Raw genomic sequence first — 16,583 nt, 5'->3', positions numbered from 1 at the left:
CAGAGAGTTCAAATCTAATTTTGCTTATAACCTGTTAATTTCAAAAGTATATCACAGCTAAACTCATTGGTGTAACTATGGAAATGTTGATGCTGTAGGTAATATATTTAATTATCTTGATGAAAGTGTGATATAAATTTGCACTATCTAGGGATCCTATGTAGCGGTGCACTTGTTTTAGCCCTAGTTGGATCCAACATGCATCTAAATTAAATTAATAATGGGACACATCACGCTAAATTTTTATTACTCTCTCCGTTCTTTTATAACTGTCACTTTGGTAAAAAAATTGTTTCTTTTTAAGTGTCTTATTTCAAAGTTCAAGAAAGTATTTTTGTTGTTTTGTCAAAATTATCCCTAATCATTATGATAGAGAGAGAGAAAAAAAGTTAAATAAAGTATTAAAAAGTTTAGGGTATTATTGGAAAAATAATAATCATTAGTTGTCTTGGTATGTGGAAAAACTTAAAAAATGACAATTATAAAGTATGAATTAAAAATTATACTTTTAAGAAAAGTGAATGATCAATAACTTATACATTTATAAAATTTATGTATGAACTAAGGTCAAGTCGGTTATTCATGTGTGGATCAAAATAATGGTGGTGTGTTAATAAAAGTTATTCTCTTTACGGTGCTGCACTTATAAAATTAGTACTCCAACATTTAAATTAGTAAAGTTAGAGAGACGAGATTTAAAAACTGAATAAAATTGTATTTGTTATGGTGTGTAACTGGATTTATATATGATTGATGGTTGAAATGATAGGTACTTTGTGGACTGCGGGAAGAAGTTGAGTTGGATTCTACGACTTAAGATGAGCAAGTGGCTTCATTTTGATATGCATTCGTGAGAGTTCACATGTTCATAGGTCTTGAATACATTGGTGTAATAGGGCCTCTCGTATTGGACCGTTTTTGTTGGGTTATTTGGTTGGCTTGGGACATCTACAGACGAGTCTGTTTAACCTGTGAATTGCACGAGTTTTGGAATATTTTTGTAAGTCTACTTAAATTTTAATTCATATAAGTTAGATCGCTTATACTACGAATTATGAAGATTAAATCTGCTTATTCAAAAGTCCATCCACTTTCTCTAACGCGTGTGGTTATCTCTTTATGATCAAACAAATACTTAAAGCTATTTTGATCATTGAACATCTCAAAACGCTCTACATAAAGATACTGTCTCCACACCTTAAATGAAAATATGATTGTGCCTAACTCCAAAGCATGAGTCAAATGATTCTCTTCAAGTACCACCTGGCCATTTTGTATTAACAAATACCCTAACCATTTCTTCGAGGCATCACATAACACTTCATACTTTTCCCTAGGGCTTTAGGATAATTAAAACAGGAGTAATGGTCAGTTTCTTTTTCAAAGAGCTCTGCTCGCATTTAGAATCACATTGAAATTGAGTCTCCTAGGGGTTAGTCGAGTCAATGATAGAGCCATCAGCGAAAAATCTCAAGAAACTTGCGAGTCCCAAGAAACTCCTCACTTCAGATGCATTTTTTGGTCTTTCCCAATTAAATATTGACTTCAACCGTTGAGGGATTAACAATTACTCATTCTTGTGAGATTACATGTCCAAGAAATCTTACTCCTGACTAACAAAATTCACACTTTGAATTTAGATAAGAGTTTCTTTTCTCGTAGAACTAAAAGTACAACCCTAAGATACTATGCGGGCTCCTGTGGAGTCAAAGAATAAATTAGGATGTCATCAATGAATATTACTACAAACGTATATAGATAAGGCTGAAACATGCAATTCATATAATCCATGAAAATTGTTGGGGCGTTGGTTACTCCAAAGGCATTAGAAGGAACTCGAAATGTTCATATCGAGTCCTGAAAGCGGTCTTCAGTGTATTTGAACTCTTTACTTGAATGAATCATGTGATATCCTGAGCACAGGTGAATCTTAGAGAATACTATAGCTCCCTTTAATTTGGGATAATAAGTACTTGTCCTTGATAATAACTTTGTTAAGTTGGCGGTAATCAATACATAACCTCATTCCTTCAACCTTCTTTTCACTAACAACATCGGAGCACTCCACAGGGACACACTCGGTCAAATGAAATATTTCTCTAACAAGTTTTCTAGTTGACCCTTAAATTCCTTCGACTCAATCGCAGACATTCCATATGGTGTAATAGAAACTGGTCCTGTCTCAGGTACCAAATCTATATAAAACTAAACTTCTCTTTCAAGAGGTGGAGAAGTAACATCCTTGGAATCGAAGCTCAAACCCTAGACAACATTTCATGTCGGTTGATCCAAAAAATCGAGAAAATAAATTTAATTAAAAATAAATAAAACGTTGCGCTCCAAGATATTTGACCTCGGTCGACGGAGCTGCTTCTTCTGGTATGTCGGCGTGTGGTGGAATAGCGAGAAATAGTGATGGTGGCTTTGTGGCAGCTTTTGCCTCTCGGTTGGATAACTTCAATTCTCTCATGGCCGAACTCTCCGGAGCAATGTTTGCTATAGAGTTCGCCTATGAGAAAAATTGGAATAATATTTGGTTGGAAACTGACTCTACGGCTGTGGTCAAGGCTTTTAAGTCTCCTTCTTTGGTGCCGTGGCAATTTAGAAATAGATGGACTAATTGTATAAAGATAACCGCTAATTGGAACTTTATGGTCTCCCACATATATAGGGAAGGCAATAGTTGTGCAGATGGGTTTGCTAACATAGGCCTTAGTCTCTCTGATACTTCTTTTTTCAGTTCCGTTCCTGTTAGCTTAAGAGCGGATTTTGTAAAGAATCGGCTAGGCTTGCCATTCTTTAGGTTTTCTGTTTCCTGATAGGGTTTTGGTTGATGTCCCCCCTATCCTCTTTGTATCAATTTTCGTTTCTCCTATATAACATCATTTAAAAAAAAATTGGCTAAGGTGAAAATTTTATCATGAAATGTATTATTTGTAGTACATGGAGAAAAGAGAAAAAAAAAAAGAAGAAATTTTTTTTTCCATTGTGTCTTTATATTCCTTAAGAAAAAAACTTAAATGCCCCTTCCATAAATTCTTATTTCCACCTTGCCGATATCATATTATTACTAGGATTCCTAGGTTAATAGGCATCTTAGATTAGATTAAATGAGATTGTTAACCTTCCTTAATTTAACACTTATATATATATATATATATATATATATATATATATATATATATATATATATATATATATATATATATATATATATATATATATATATATATATATATATATATATATATATATATATATATATATATATATATATATATATATATATATATATATATATATATATATATATATATATATATATATATATATATATATATATATATATATATATATATATATATATATATATATATATATATATATATATAGGAAGCATATCAAGTGAGAGCATTTTTAAATGAGAGATGAGAGGGAGAAATATCAACCATTTGATTCATCAAGAAAGAGAAATTAATAGCCTCATTAATGTAGTAGCATTCTCTCTCTTGATGAATCCAATGGTTGATATTTCTCCCTCTCATCTCTCATTTAAAAATGCTCTCACTTGATATGTTCCCTATATATATATATATATATATATATATATATATATATATATATATATATATATATATATATATATATATATATATATATATATATATATATATATATATATTAGTGTACACTTTACTTTTAAATATTTTGTATTAATGTTTAAATTTTTTTAAACATAGATCAGCTATGGAAGGTTAGCATATGTTGCAAGGTTTTAGAAACAAAGGGCTCAAATTTACTACCCTTAAAGTAAGTGGTATTAATTATGATATTCATTTATATCTATAATAACTTATGCTTTTTGTGTGTATTATTACTCACTATATAAAATTTATCTGTAGACAAGAAAACAATCATCATCTTACAAGTATGAATATTATGTGATGAAACATATGATGAACATTATCTTCTTCGGCGTTGATGGTTCATGGAAGCATGCAATATATATTTATAATTAGATATACATGATTTTTACCGAATAATGGTTTGATATTATTCTAAGTGTTTTGATATTTTGTTCAACTTATAGGTGCTTAATAAACAAACACCATTCATAGAAAAACTTATATAGCGTCTATTCAGGTTGGGCAACTTATTTTCTTGAATTTTATGAGTCACACTATTTTGGTATGTTGGTTGTTGCCTTGTTGGTAGAACCATTTGATAGGTTTGATGTTTGTTGTAAAAAAAAAGTGAATTTTTATAGTTTATGACTCACTATGGATATGTTTGATTAGCCTACCCGATGTAAATATGTATAATTTTTTTTAAATTTATAGTTTGTTATGGTATATAATATGTGTCATTTTGATTTTGTTATAAATATATAGTTTCTGCTTTGGCTTTGTAGCCATTAAATATATGGTACAAATGTATCATTTAGGTTATATTTTACAAAAATAGAGTTATAACCCAAGATATGTAAAATTAAAATGAATTATATTTTAAAAATACAAGAGATTTCACACCAGTTTACAGTTCCAACTGATGTGAAAAATGGTCCCTAATCCATATCCTCTCGGTTAATAGTCCCAACCGAGAGGAAAAGTAAGAGATTTCACATTGGTTCTTAGTCCTAACCGATAAAAAATATGAGGTTTTTTCCCTCGGTTAACCTCCAAAATGAGGTGAAAAGTGGTGTACTTTCTAATTTTTCGCCTCGGCTAATAAACTTCAGAGAAAAATGACATTGTTCATAACATCATTTGTGAGCTTGACGCCCCAACTGAGGTAAAAGTGACTTTTCCATAAAATACTTTTTGTGGGATGTTATCCAATTTGTAGGTTTGGTCTTTATCCAATATAAACCATCTTATGAACACTCGACATGACCTAACAATGACATTAAAGTCTAGTTTCTAAAATCAGTGAGTCATTATATAAAAAAAAAAACTTATGTTGACAAAAAAAACTTATTTTTGAAGAGGAGTTATTAAGAGAATCAAGATGAAGATGATGAAAAAAATTCTCATTGAAAGTGAAGAGAATACATGTTGAATTATATACAAAGGAGGTGACTTGCATCATAAGCTTCTACACCCTACCATACTATAGTGTGCCTTAAAGATCAAGTAAATAACTATAACTACTTTATAACTAACTTCCCAACTGAATTACAAGGTAGTTAGTGATGTATATCCCTTGTTATCATGTTCCATATTGTCATTACTCTCATGCTTTAATATCCCACTACAAGTTAAAGGTTGGTATATATTTATCATCTTCAACTTGGCTAACAAATCATTAAAAGGTTGAGGAAGTAATGCTTTTTTAAACAAATCAGCAAGTCGATCCTTTTATTTGACTGGGAGTAGTTTCACAACACCTTTACTTTGTTTCTCTCTTACGATATGACAATCAATCTCCAAGTGTTTTGTTCTTTCACGGAGAACGATATTAGAGGCAATGTGGATACCACTTTGATTGTCATAGTAGATGACATGTGTCTAGGTACGTTTTATGTGCAAATTATTCATGAGAATAGGTGCCATTAAAGCTCACAAGTAGCTTCTGCAATGGCTTGATATCCAGCCTTTGATGATGATCTTGAGATTGTCAGTTGTTTCTTTATTCTCCATGAGATGAGTGATCTACCAAGGAAGAAACATTATCCTGAAACTGATCTTCAAGTGTCTATGCAACCTACCCAGTCACCATCTGAATATTCATTCAATTGCAAAAATTAGTCTCCGGGGAAGAGAATGCCTCGAGTTGTACATGTTTTGAGATATTTAAGAATTATGCAAGCAGCATTGAAGTGGTTGACTGTGGTAGTTGACAAGAACTGACTCAATTGTTGTGTGCAAGAGGTCATGTTAGGTTTTGATGCATTTAAATACAACAACTTTCCTATAAGTATTCTTTAAGAAGGTATATCATGGTAAGGAGTGCTAGAATCTTAATGTAACTTTATGACAGGATCAGATGGTGTGAGGACTGGTCTTGATTCAATGAAACCTAAATCTTCTAGCAAATCAAGACAATAATTTCTCAAATTTAAGAATATACCTTCCATTGGTCGTCCCACTTCGAGGCCTAGAAAATACTTCAGCTTACCTAAATCTTTGATTTTGAATGTGTTATCCAATGCCAATTTGATTGAATTGAACTTATTCAAATCACTCCCTACTAGAATTACATCATCAACATACACTAATGAAATTGTGATGGGTGATGATTTAACTTTCACAAATAGAGATTGATTTGAGGAACCTTGTTTGTAGTGATATGCAATGAGGAATTATGTAAGCCTTTCATACCATCTCATATTCGCTTGTTTAAGCCCATAAAGGGATTTGACAAGCTTATAAACTTGATTAGGCTTAGAATCAGACACACATGGTGGAATTATCATGTGCACGTCATCTTGAATATCACCATGTAATAAGGAATTATTCACATCTAGTTGATTTAAATGCTATTGTTTGCACAAGGCCATGTTATGACGGTTCTGACAGTTGCAAGTTTAACAAATGGTGAATATGTATTAGAATAACAGAGACCATCTATCTGATTATATCTCTTGGCTACCGTTATTCCTTAAATCTATAAATGGAATCATTAGCTAGACATTTTATCTTGTAAACTCATCTACAACCAATTGGCGTAACACTAGGTGATAAGTTCAAGTACCAGGTGGTAGATCTACAATCTTCCAAGTACCAATTTTCTCAAGAGCTATAAGTTCAAGCTGCATAGCTTGCTTCCAATATTCATGCTTAGATAATGCATCATGTATCTTAGGTTCAGTATAAGATACTAAGGACAATGAAAAATGTGAATGTATAGGAGATAAATTTTGATGTAAAATGAATTTTGACAAAGAATAAGTACCTTTGGAAGATTGACTTAATGCAGCAACATAATTTCATATGTAGTCTTGCAAATAAGAAGGATGATATCTCACCCTTGAAGATATTCTGGTTGATGGAGTTGGTTGGTTAGTGATGTTAAATGTAAGAGGTACAACTGTGTTTGTGGATAGTTCAGGCATGTTGTTGATTGGTGAAGGATTAATTATGGATGTATTTTGTATGGTGAGAAGGTTATGTCCATAATGTGTGTTATGGTTTGAGATGAGGCCACTTAGTGATGTATATGGTGATGCAGGTGTATTGTGAACAATGTCAGGCTGAGCTAATATAATAGGGTCAGTGGTAGGTTGATATGGTGTAAAAAGGTCAATTTGGTCTATAGGGTCAGAGTGGTCAGTTGCGGATGGGAAGTAAGACCAAGATGTATATTTGTGATTATGTATGGATAGAATGTCTAAGGGTATCCAAATGTCAAAGTGTAAAAGTTCAAAATTGTGAGAAGCAATATAGTTACTTGAATGGTAAGGTAACTTTCAAAAGAATAGTACAATTTAGACATTTGGGCTATTTTCTTAGATGACACATGACCTAAACGAAAATTCCATAAGGCATATTTAGGAATTACAGTATTTTAGAAATGTGAAGGACTAAAGGGACTGGTAGCATGACATGTACTTGCTTGTTTTGGAAATTCGAACCGGTGATTAGAAACTTGAACTGCAAGATGAGTATCTTTTATTTGCAATTTATACGTGCCATTCTCGTTGCTACCTAAACCAATCATCCTCTTGGTATTCATTTCCTGCAAAACACATTAATCAACAGAAAAAGAGTAGAACACTTCAAATCTTGACAAATACTTGAAATGGAAATGAGATTTAAATTGAAATCTGGTGCAAATAGAACATTGTTAAGATAAAAGATGGATGCAAAATTGGTCCAAGAATGGATGAGACTATTGCAACATTCTCATTGAGCAAAGTTGAGATCATCATCATCATCATCGTAAACTTCAATGGATCCATCGACAAACTTCAGCTTGTTCTTGGCTCCCAAAACACATTTCACGGAGCTGCTCCATGACAAATAGCTGAACCATCAAGCTTTGGAGTCGCATTCACAGAGTTTGGACCTTTGTTGGGATGAATGTAGTGTATGGAATCAAGATCAAGTTGTTGATTTGGTGCTAGGAGCAGAGGCATGCTGGATCGATGAAGAAGATGAAGAAAGCAAGTCACTGTAACACACGATGTAGTGAAGAAACAAGATCAGATGTAGAAAACTAATTGGAAAGTATAACTGAATAAAGCTTTAAACGATAGATAAAATGTGAATGAGATGAAGGATAATGCTCATTGATTGAGGCTGATACCATATTAAAGAAATCAAGAAGAACATGATGAAAACAAATTCTCATTGAAACTGAAGAGAATACATGTTAAATTATATATAAAAGAGGGTGACTTGAAAAATAAATTTCTACACCCTACCATACTATAGTGTTCCTTAGAGCTCAAGTAACTAACTCTAATTACTTTATAATTAACTTCCCAACTGAATTACAAAACAGTTAATGATGTATACCACTTGTTATCATGTGTCATATTGTCATTATTCTCATGCTTTAATAGCAGTAAATAAAATGTTTGATAAATGTGAATAAGGAGTTTTAAATTATTTAAAAAATAATGAGCCAACAACGTATAAATGAGATGACGTATAAATTTAATATTTTAATCGGTGATATAGACAGGTATAATGTTAAGGGGGTCGAGCCCACAATGACAAATATTTACTTGAAAATTTTAAGTAATTTTTATTTTATTCCTTTATATGTTAGTAGACTGTATAAATTAAATGTTTTTAATTTTTATATTGTAATTAACACTAAATTATATTTTGAAAAGAAAATATTTTTTAATACAAATATAAAATATTTTAAAGATTTTATTATAAAATTGTGAAATTTATAAATGCTTATAAAAATTTTCCTACATAAACTTATTATATACTATTACTTATTTCCTTATAACCATTTACTTTAGATTTACGAAACTAAAGAACAATCAAATTTAAACAAAAGTGAAGACTCATTTTGGTCCCTAACAAAAATTATAAAATTCAAATTAATTTCCTACAAAAAAGGATCCAATTTACTCCCTTACAAAATTTAATCGGGTCTTATCACTACAAAAAATCACATCTGTAGCGACGTGGAATCCATGACACAACATGGAAAATCACGTCAGAACGTAAAATTAGCGACATGGTCATATACGTCGCCTGGGAGTGCGTGGGAACTTTTTGTGTTGTGTTTATCACGTCACAACTTTGTGACATGGCATTCACGTCGCTAATCTTGCACAATTACCAAGCCTCCATCTGCAACTGGGACAGACAAGGTCTGCAAAAAGCAGTATGGCACAGTACACGTCGCTAATTTTGAAATTAATTTTGGAACAAATCAGTGACATGGAAAACACGCCACAAACATTAAAATGTTTTTAAAAAAAAAATCTGATTTTTATTATTATAAAAAAAATTTATTATTAATATTATTTGTTGAAAATTAATAAATATTAATAAAAATATTTATTTAGTTAAATTAATAATAATAATAATTAAATACAAAAATATGTTTAATAATATTATATCTATTTACAAAAAATATAACATATCTAAATATTATAAATTTCAAAATATATTTCGATTTACTAAATTATATTCTTTTTTACTAAATTATATTTCGATTAAATATATATATATATATATATATATATATATATATATATATATATATATATATATATATATATATATATTACCATAAACTAAACAAATTATCGCTCTATTAACCAAAATCTATTTTTATAAAAACATAATATATTTTATTAAAAAACATAAATATTTTTATTTACCATAAATTACTACATAACCTACAATTTATATCACAAAAATTCTATAAAAATATACATTTTATCTATTATCACAAATATTACATACTACATTAATATATCACAAAAATTCCAGAAAAAAGATACAATTATCACAAATATTACATACTACATTAACCTAACAATATTCAATAATCTAATTAATATATCCAAATACTACAGAAAAAATATAATATTTATCTATTAACACAAATATAACACAAAAACATACTAAAAAAATTAGATTTAAAATTATAAAAATACCTCAATCTTCTAATCTCCTCCAATCTTCAAGTTCAATTCTTATAATATATATCTCCTCCAATCTTCAAAATCTTGAATAAAAAAAATTAAAATAAGTTAGAATTTTAATCAATACAAATTATAAATAAACAAAATGTAAAATATAAATAAACTAAATAAATTAATACCTTCAACAATGGTGTGAGAATGGAATTAATGAGAAGAGGAAGAGAATGAGAGAAGAGGAATGGAGAAATATACAGTGGAGAAGAGAGGAAGAATGAGAAATGAGGAAGAGAGGAAGAGAAGGGGAAGCGTGCAGAATTTATTAAACATTAGCGACGTGAATGCACTGCCGGTAAATGCTGACGTCCAAGCCACGTCGCAAGCTGCCAACGGTCCAGTTGGCAGCGTCATTAGAATCACGTCGCTAATTAGTGACTGGGATGCCACGTCGCAAGCTGCCAACAGTAATAAATTTTGAAATTCTAATCTGTCTTCACCTGCCAAAGCCTGCGCAGGTCAATTCAAAGTCAGCATTAAAGTGTTCCGACGTGAAAACCACGTCACAACTGAAAATTTCAAAATTTTTGTTTTCCCCCATTAGACTTTACAGATTTCAAAGTTTAAAAATTTTGTTTTATCGTTTGCGACGTGGAAATCATTTCACAAGTTTTTTTAAAAAACATTTTTTTCTGATCCCCCATGTCAATACGTAATTGTTAATATTATTTATTAAAATAATATACCGACGTGTTATTCACGTCAGAACAATCCTTTTCTTCCCACGTGAATAACACGTCACAAATATATGACGCTAGGGAACCAATTTCTTGTAGTGTATTAGTCCTTCTGTCAATAGATCCGATACAATCCCTTACAAAATTTAATCGGATCGTATTAGTCCTTCTGCCAATAAAAAAAGCTAAAATTTGTTCCTAAAAGAAATGAACTAATGACCTATAAGTCACATTTTATATATTTACCATTAAGCTAATGTACATTATTAATTAATAATTTTCATTGTAGTAATATTAAACATTTCTGAACATAAAATAAAAAATACGAACCTAAGCCCTTCAAGTTAAACGGTAATTACTTTAAAACTATACCAATCAATTTTTGTTGTTAATATTTCTAACGATGAATATTTAACTTAATAATTCAGAATAAACATTTTCTTATTTATTTATTTAAAATAATACATAAATTTAAAAATGAAATTTTTTTTGGAGTAAAATGTGAAAATTTTATTACCAAAAACACATAAAACATGCCGATCACAACTCGATCCAGGCAGCTAGAAAACACAATCACTACAAGATAGGGAAATAATCTAAGCCACTAAAACAACAACAAAAACTACTTAGCTAATAACCATGTTCTCCAAATTCATGTGAGCTCTCAACACTCTCTTTGCACTTGCTCTGATAATAATGGTCTGCCTGATCCTATGCAAAATATCATCATCCAATTCCTTGTTATTAAAAATTCTATCATTTCTCAACTGCCAAACATGATAAACAACTTCAGCAATGGCTAGTTTAAGAAGGCATCGACGCCAACCTTTCTTTGCCGCTTCCATGCCTAGCCAATGCTTCTCCTCCTCCCATCCCTTACAGTTTCGAGAGTAGCCAATCCAGCCCATGATACAGTTCCAGATTTTACTAGTAAAGCTGCATAGAAAAAACAAATGTTCAATACTTTCAGAAAGTCCACAAAAACTGCATTTTCCATCCGTATGGATGTTAATCTTCAGCAATCTATCTTTAGACGGGAGCCGGTTTAGGATAGCAAGCCATAGTGTAAAACATGCTCGAGGCCTAGCATAGTTTTGGATTAGAAGCTTTCTCCAGGACTGATTTTCATGTCTTCCTCGCAGATCCTTATACATAGCATTAGTATTGAATCTGCGTTGCTGAATACTATCCTTCCAATACTCACTCTGCATAGTAATTTCTCGTGCTTTGGCTATGTTCTTTAGTATCCATGAGCTAGTAGGCTTAAGCTCCCACTGCATTATGCTTCTCCCTTTCAGGTAATAAGCTCCAATCCACCTAATCCACAGCTTGTCCGACTTCATATGGAGGTTCCACAAGAGCTTCAGAATAGTTGCTTTATTCCAATCTCTCAAATAAGTCAGGTTCAGACCCCCTGCACTAGATGGGAGACACACTTTATCCCAAGATACCAAGGCCTTTCTCCCCACAGACCTGCCAGACCAAAGGAAATTCTTACAAATAGTGTCAATTCTTTGGATAATTGTTTTGGGGAGAGGGAAAGCTTGCATCCAGTATCCAGCTATAGCCATTAAAGTACTTTGAATCAGTTGTTTTCTCCCTGCATAACTGAGTAAGTGAGCAGACCAATGGTGTATCTTTTCAAGCATTTTGTCAATAATAGGCTGGCATTGGTTCACTGTTAGTTTCCTTGTGGTTAGAGGAACTCCCAGATATTTGAAAGGTAAGGATCCCACACCAAACTTGCTGGTAGCTGCAAGCTCTCTTTGCTCTTGATCCTTTAAACCTCCAAAATATATCTTACACTTAGCAGGGTTTGCCTTTAGACCAGTTGCCTCTGAAAACTGATTAAATTTTTCCATCAAGTGCCTGATAGATCTGTCATCTCCTCTTGCAAACAGCAGTAGATCATCTGCAAAACAGATGTTGGTAATACCTAGCTTAGCACACCTAGGATGAAATTTAAAACCTTCCTCTTTTCTGAGAGTTGCTAGATGTCTATGCAGATATTCCATCACAAGGGTAAAAAGGAGGGGTGAGATGGGATCACCCTGTCTCAACCCTCTTTTAGCTTGAAGAACACTACTGATCTGACCATTCACCAAATATTTATAGGACACACCTCTGACCATGGTCATGATCCAATGAATAAATTGACTAGGAAAACTCATTTCTTGCATGATTTGTTCCAATGAGTCCCAATCCACAGTGTCATAGGCCTTCCTGTTGAATAATTTAAAAATGAAATTAATAAAATATAAATCATAAATATAATTAATAAAATAAAAAATTAATATTTACATGAATTACTATTAAATTAATTTATTATTATTTTATTTTAATTGAATAACACTTTTAAAATTAATTGATTATTTAATTTGAATTAATTAAACATTTTAATTATTAATTGAATTATTATTATAAATAATTAATTATTATTTAATTTTAAATAATTTGAAATAAGTAAATATTTATTTGTGTGGTATTAAATTTCAAGTAAATATTATTTTATTTATTTTTAAATGATTAATTATATTTAAAATTTATATTTTATTAATTTTATTTTTAAGTTTGTGTATTATTTAAAATAAGTAAATATTTATTTATAAATTATTTAAAATAAGTAAATAAATAAATGTTTATTCAAATTATCAAGTTAGACATTCATTATTAAAAATATTAAGAACAATTTGTGTAGTTCTAAAATTTCTATTATTTATCTCACAAAATTTGTATTTTTTATTTTAAAATAAAAATGTTTAATATTACTGTACATTATGAGAATAATTTATTACAAATGTACATTAGACTAATGGTCAAAGCATACGATGTCCTTAAAGATTCTTGGTTTGATTCTTTTATGAACAAATTTTGACTTTCTTTATGTTTTTAAATATGAGTTGTTTAAAATTAAATTGAAATTAAAAATCAATTTAGGATAAAAAATGAATAATAAAATAAAATTCAACATGACATTCCAGTCACAGTTTAAAAGTAAAAAAAATTGATTTTAAGAAAATATATACAACATGTCTAATATGATTCGGTTAAATTTTATAAGAGATTAAATCAATTCTTTTTTATCATGGATTAATTTAAATTCTATAAAGGATCAAAATGATTCTTTACTCTTTAAACAATAACCTTCTTTATTTTTTCTTTTTTATTTAATAACTTAACTTTATTAAAAAAATACTAATAACGTTCTTTTAATTTTGACAACTGTCTCAATTTCCTTACTTTTTATAATCTTTATAAATTTTATTGTATTCATGAAGTTTTTTAAAAATAGATGATTAAATAGCGACTTTGGAGCAAACCAAGCATATATATACACGAGATAAATATTATTAATTAATTAATTAATTTTTTTATAAATAAAAAATTACTACTTATAATATGTCAAGCATAAATATTTTTTTTAATATCTTCACAAAAATAAATATTTATTATTAAAAAATCTTAAAATAAATTTTATTTATAATATCACAGGCACAAAAAAGTAGGCAATTATAATTTTTGCACACTTTATTATTTGAATTTCTCCCCACTAAATAAGTATTAATGAATATTTCTACAAATTATATATGTGATAGTTTTTTTCTTCTCCAAACTCAGGACCTTAAAAGGAGCAAACCTTTGAGATTCAAGCACCCTCCCACTAGACCAACTCTTTCGGGTTATACATGTGACCGTTGTTGTCTTTAGTTAATTAGTAAAGTTTATTTTTTGTTCTTATAAATAAAATGAATAAAAGATAGAAAATTTGATGGAATGAGTTGAATTTCGTCATGTTTCTTTTATATATTATTTTTAAATTTAGTATTAATTTTATTAATTCTATTATTAATATTTTTTTGTCTATAGATGATCGTGACAAACAAATAATTTGAAGTGATAAACAATCATATCTCTTATTAGATCTGTTTGGCAAATGTTTGAAAAAAAAAAGTTAGGAAGGAACAAATATTATATAGAATGCAGGTTTAAAATTTTGATCCAAAATTTTGGTCCGTCCGAGGCATGTTTGCGTGCACAATACCTTTTAGTCTAACAATTATAAAAATTTATGTTAATGTCCGCATCCGTAAAAAATAAGCAGGCTGCGACAGACATATTAGAGAGTGTGAGTCTAAAATCTTGGTCAATCCCACATAAAGTGCTGGCAAAATATACATGCCCAATTGACAGGATCGATTTTTCCACCCCTACAAACACCATCCTCCTACGTGAAACTTGTTGGAATTGGTTGAAAATATACATGTTGAAGAAGTCGCATCACTTGGTTTTGTGAAGGAAGAGAGAGTCCAAGAGTATATATAGGATTTAAGTTCTTCGAAGTCCTACATCGCTTGGTTTTGTGAAGGAAGAGAGAGTCCAAGAGTATATATAGGATTTAAGTTCTTCGAAGTCCTACATCGCTTGGTTTTGTGAAGGAAGATGGGGTCCAATGTTATATATAGGATTCAAGTTCTTTGTTACAAGATGCATCAGTCAACAACACTTTAAACTTGTATTTGACTTTCTTTGTTCTCTTACGTTCTTGTATTAGAGTGTTGTGAGATGTATTTAATTATTTATTTTAGAGGGTTGAGTATACTGAGGTTCTGAATTAGTTGAGAGTATATTATATGTTACAACAATTTTCACATAGTATTATTCTTTGATCGTCATTTGACAACGGTCGTGATTTTTTCTCCAATTTTGGAGTTTTCAAGTTAATCTCTTGTGTTGTTATTTTTTTTTTATGATTTATTTTTCCCCAACAACATCACCCTAATAAAATTAAAGTTTAACTTAATTGAACTCTACAAAATCGATTCGTCATGTGAGGGATATTAGTTTATATATTAAACTTTATATTTACTCAATGTGGAACTTGAGTATTTCCATATACACCACCTCATAGCCACTCCTATTGAGCTTCTTGTGTGACACAAATTTTTATTATACGTGACTTGATTTTTCTAATACACCTCTTTACATCCAGCATTATTGATCTTGTTGTGCATATATAAATGGTGGGTGATTCAAATTAATATACTCTTGATACTAATAGTATTAAAATTTAACTTAATTCATTCCTATAAATCATATAAAACTGACTTGTAAAAGTGAGAGACATCGCTCTATCTAAACTTTTATTAAACTCTGCCTTTAGTCAACGTGTGTGAGATAATTTAATTGATATAAGATATGTGAGTTAAATACATATATAAACAGTTGGTTTAGGATAAAATATATTACAATAATATTTATTTGCTTTTATTATGTATTAATAGAAATAAATTATGGATATTTATAAATTACTAATTATTATTTTTTTTAATAATTTAGAACAAGAAAAATACATTTTCTTTATATTTTAGAGAGATGCTATGTTTGCACTATATTTTAACACCGTAGTCGTGACACCGTAGTTTGAAGCAATCTTTTAAAAGTGGCTCAAATTTTAATAAATGGAATAATAATAAAATAAGGAAAAAAGGATTGTACAGTTTACAAATACGGTGTAGATGTCAAAAATAGGCGTCATTTTAACATTTCAGTATATTTTAGGGGAGTAAATGATTATAATTAGAGATCAAAACACCCTTAAGAAACCAAACCTAATTAAACCCACTAATTAAACATTTTACCATTTTTTATTAACACACCTCCATTTCATTTGTCAAAAGATAAGACAAGAAGAAGCAAAAGAAAAACCATATATCAAGTACTCTCTCACTCTCTAATTGACATTTTCTTCTTTGTGTCCACTCTCTCCAATTTCTATATATATAGGTGTAACA

General features: G+C 30.0%; 1 protein-coding gene across 1 annotated transcript; it reads right to left on the bottom strand.

The window, feature by feature from the left end:
- Positions 1-11,417: 11,417 nt before the first annotated feature.
- Positions 11,418-12,923, bottom strand: LOC131619590 (uncharacterized). The gene has a single exon (XM_058890674.1). The coding sequence runs from the start codon at positions 12,921-12,923 to the stop codon at positions 11,418-11,420; it is 1,506 nt and encodes a 501-aa protein (XP_058746657.1).
- Between the last annotated feature and the right edge of the window lie 3,660 nt (positions 12,924-16,583).

Source organism: Vicia villosa, linkage group LG7, assembly GCF_029867415.1.
Source record: "Vicia villosa cultivar HV-30 ecotype Madison, WI linkage group LG7, Vvil1.0, whole genome shotgun sequence".
Taxonomy (NCBI): domain Eukaryota; kingdom Viridiplantae; phylum Streptophyta; class Magnoliopsida; order Fabales; family Fabaceae; genus Vicia; species Vicia villosa.
The sequence above is the reverse complement of the archived record's forward strand: the minus strand, read 5'-3'. Positions and strand labels throughout refer to the sequence as shown.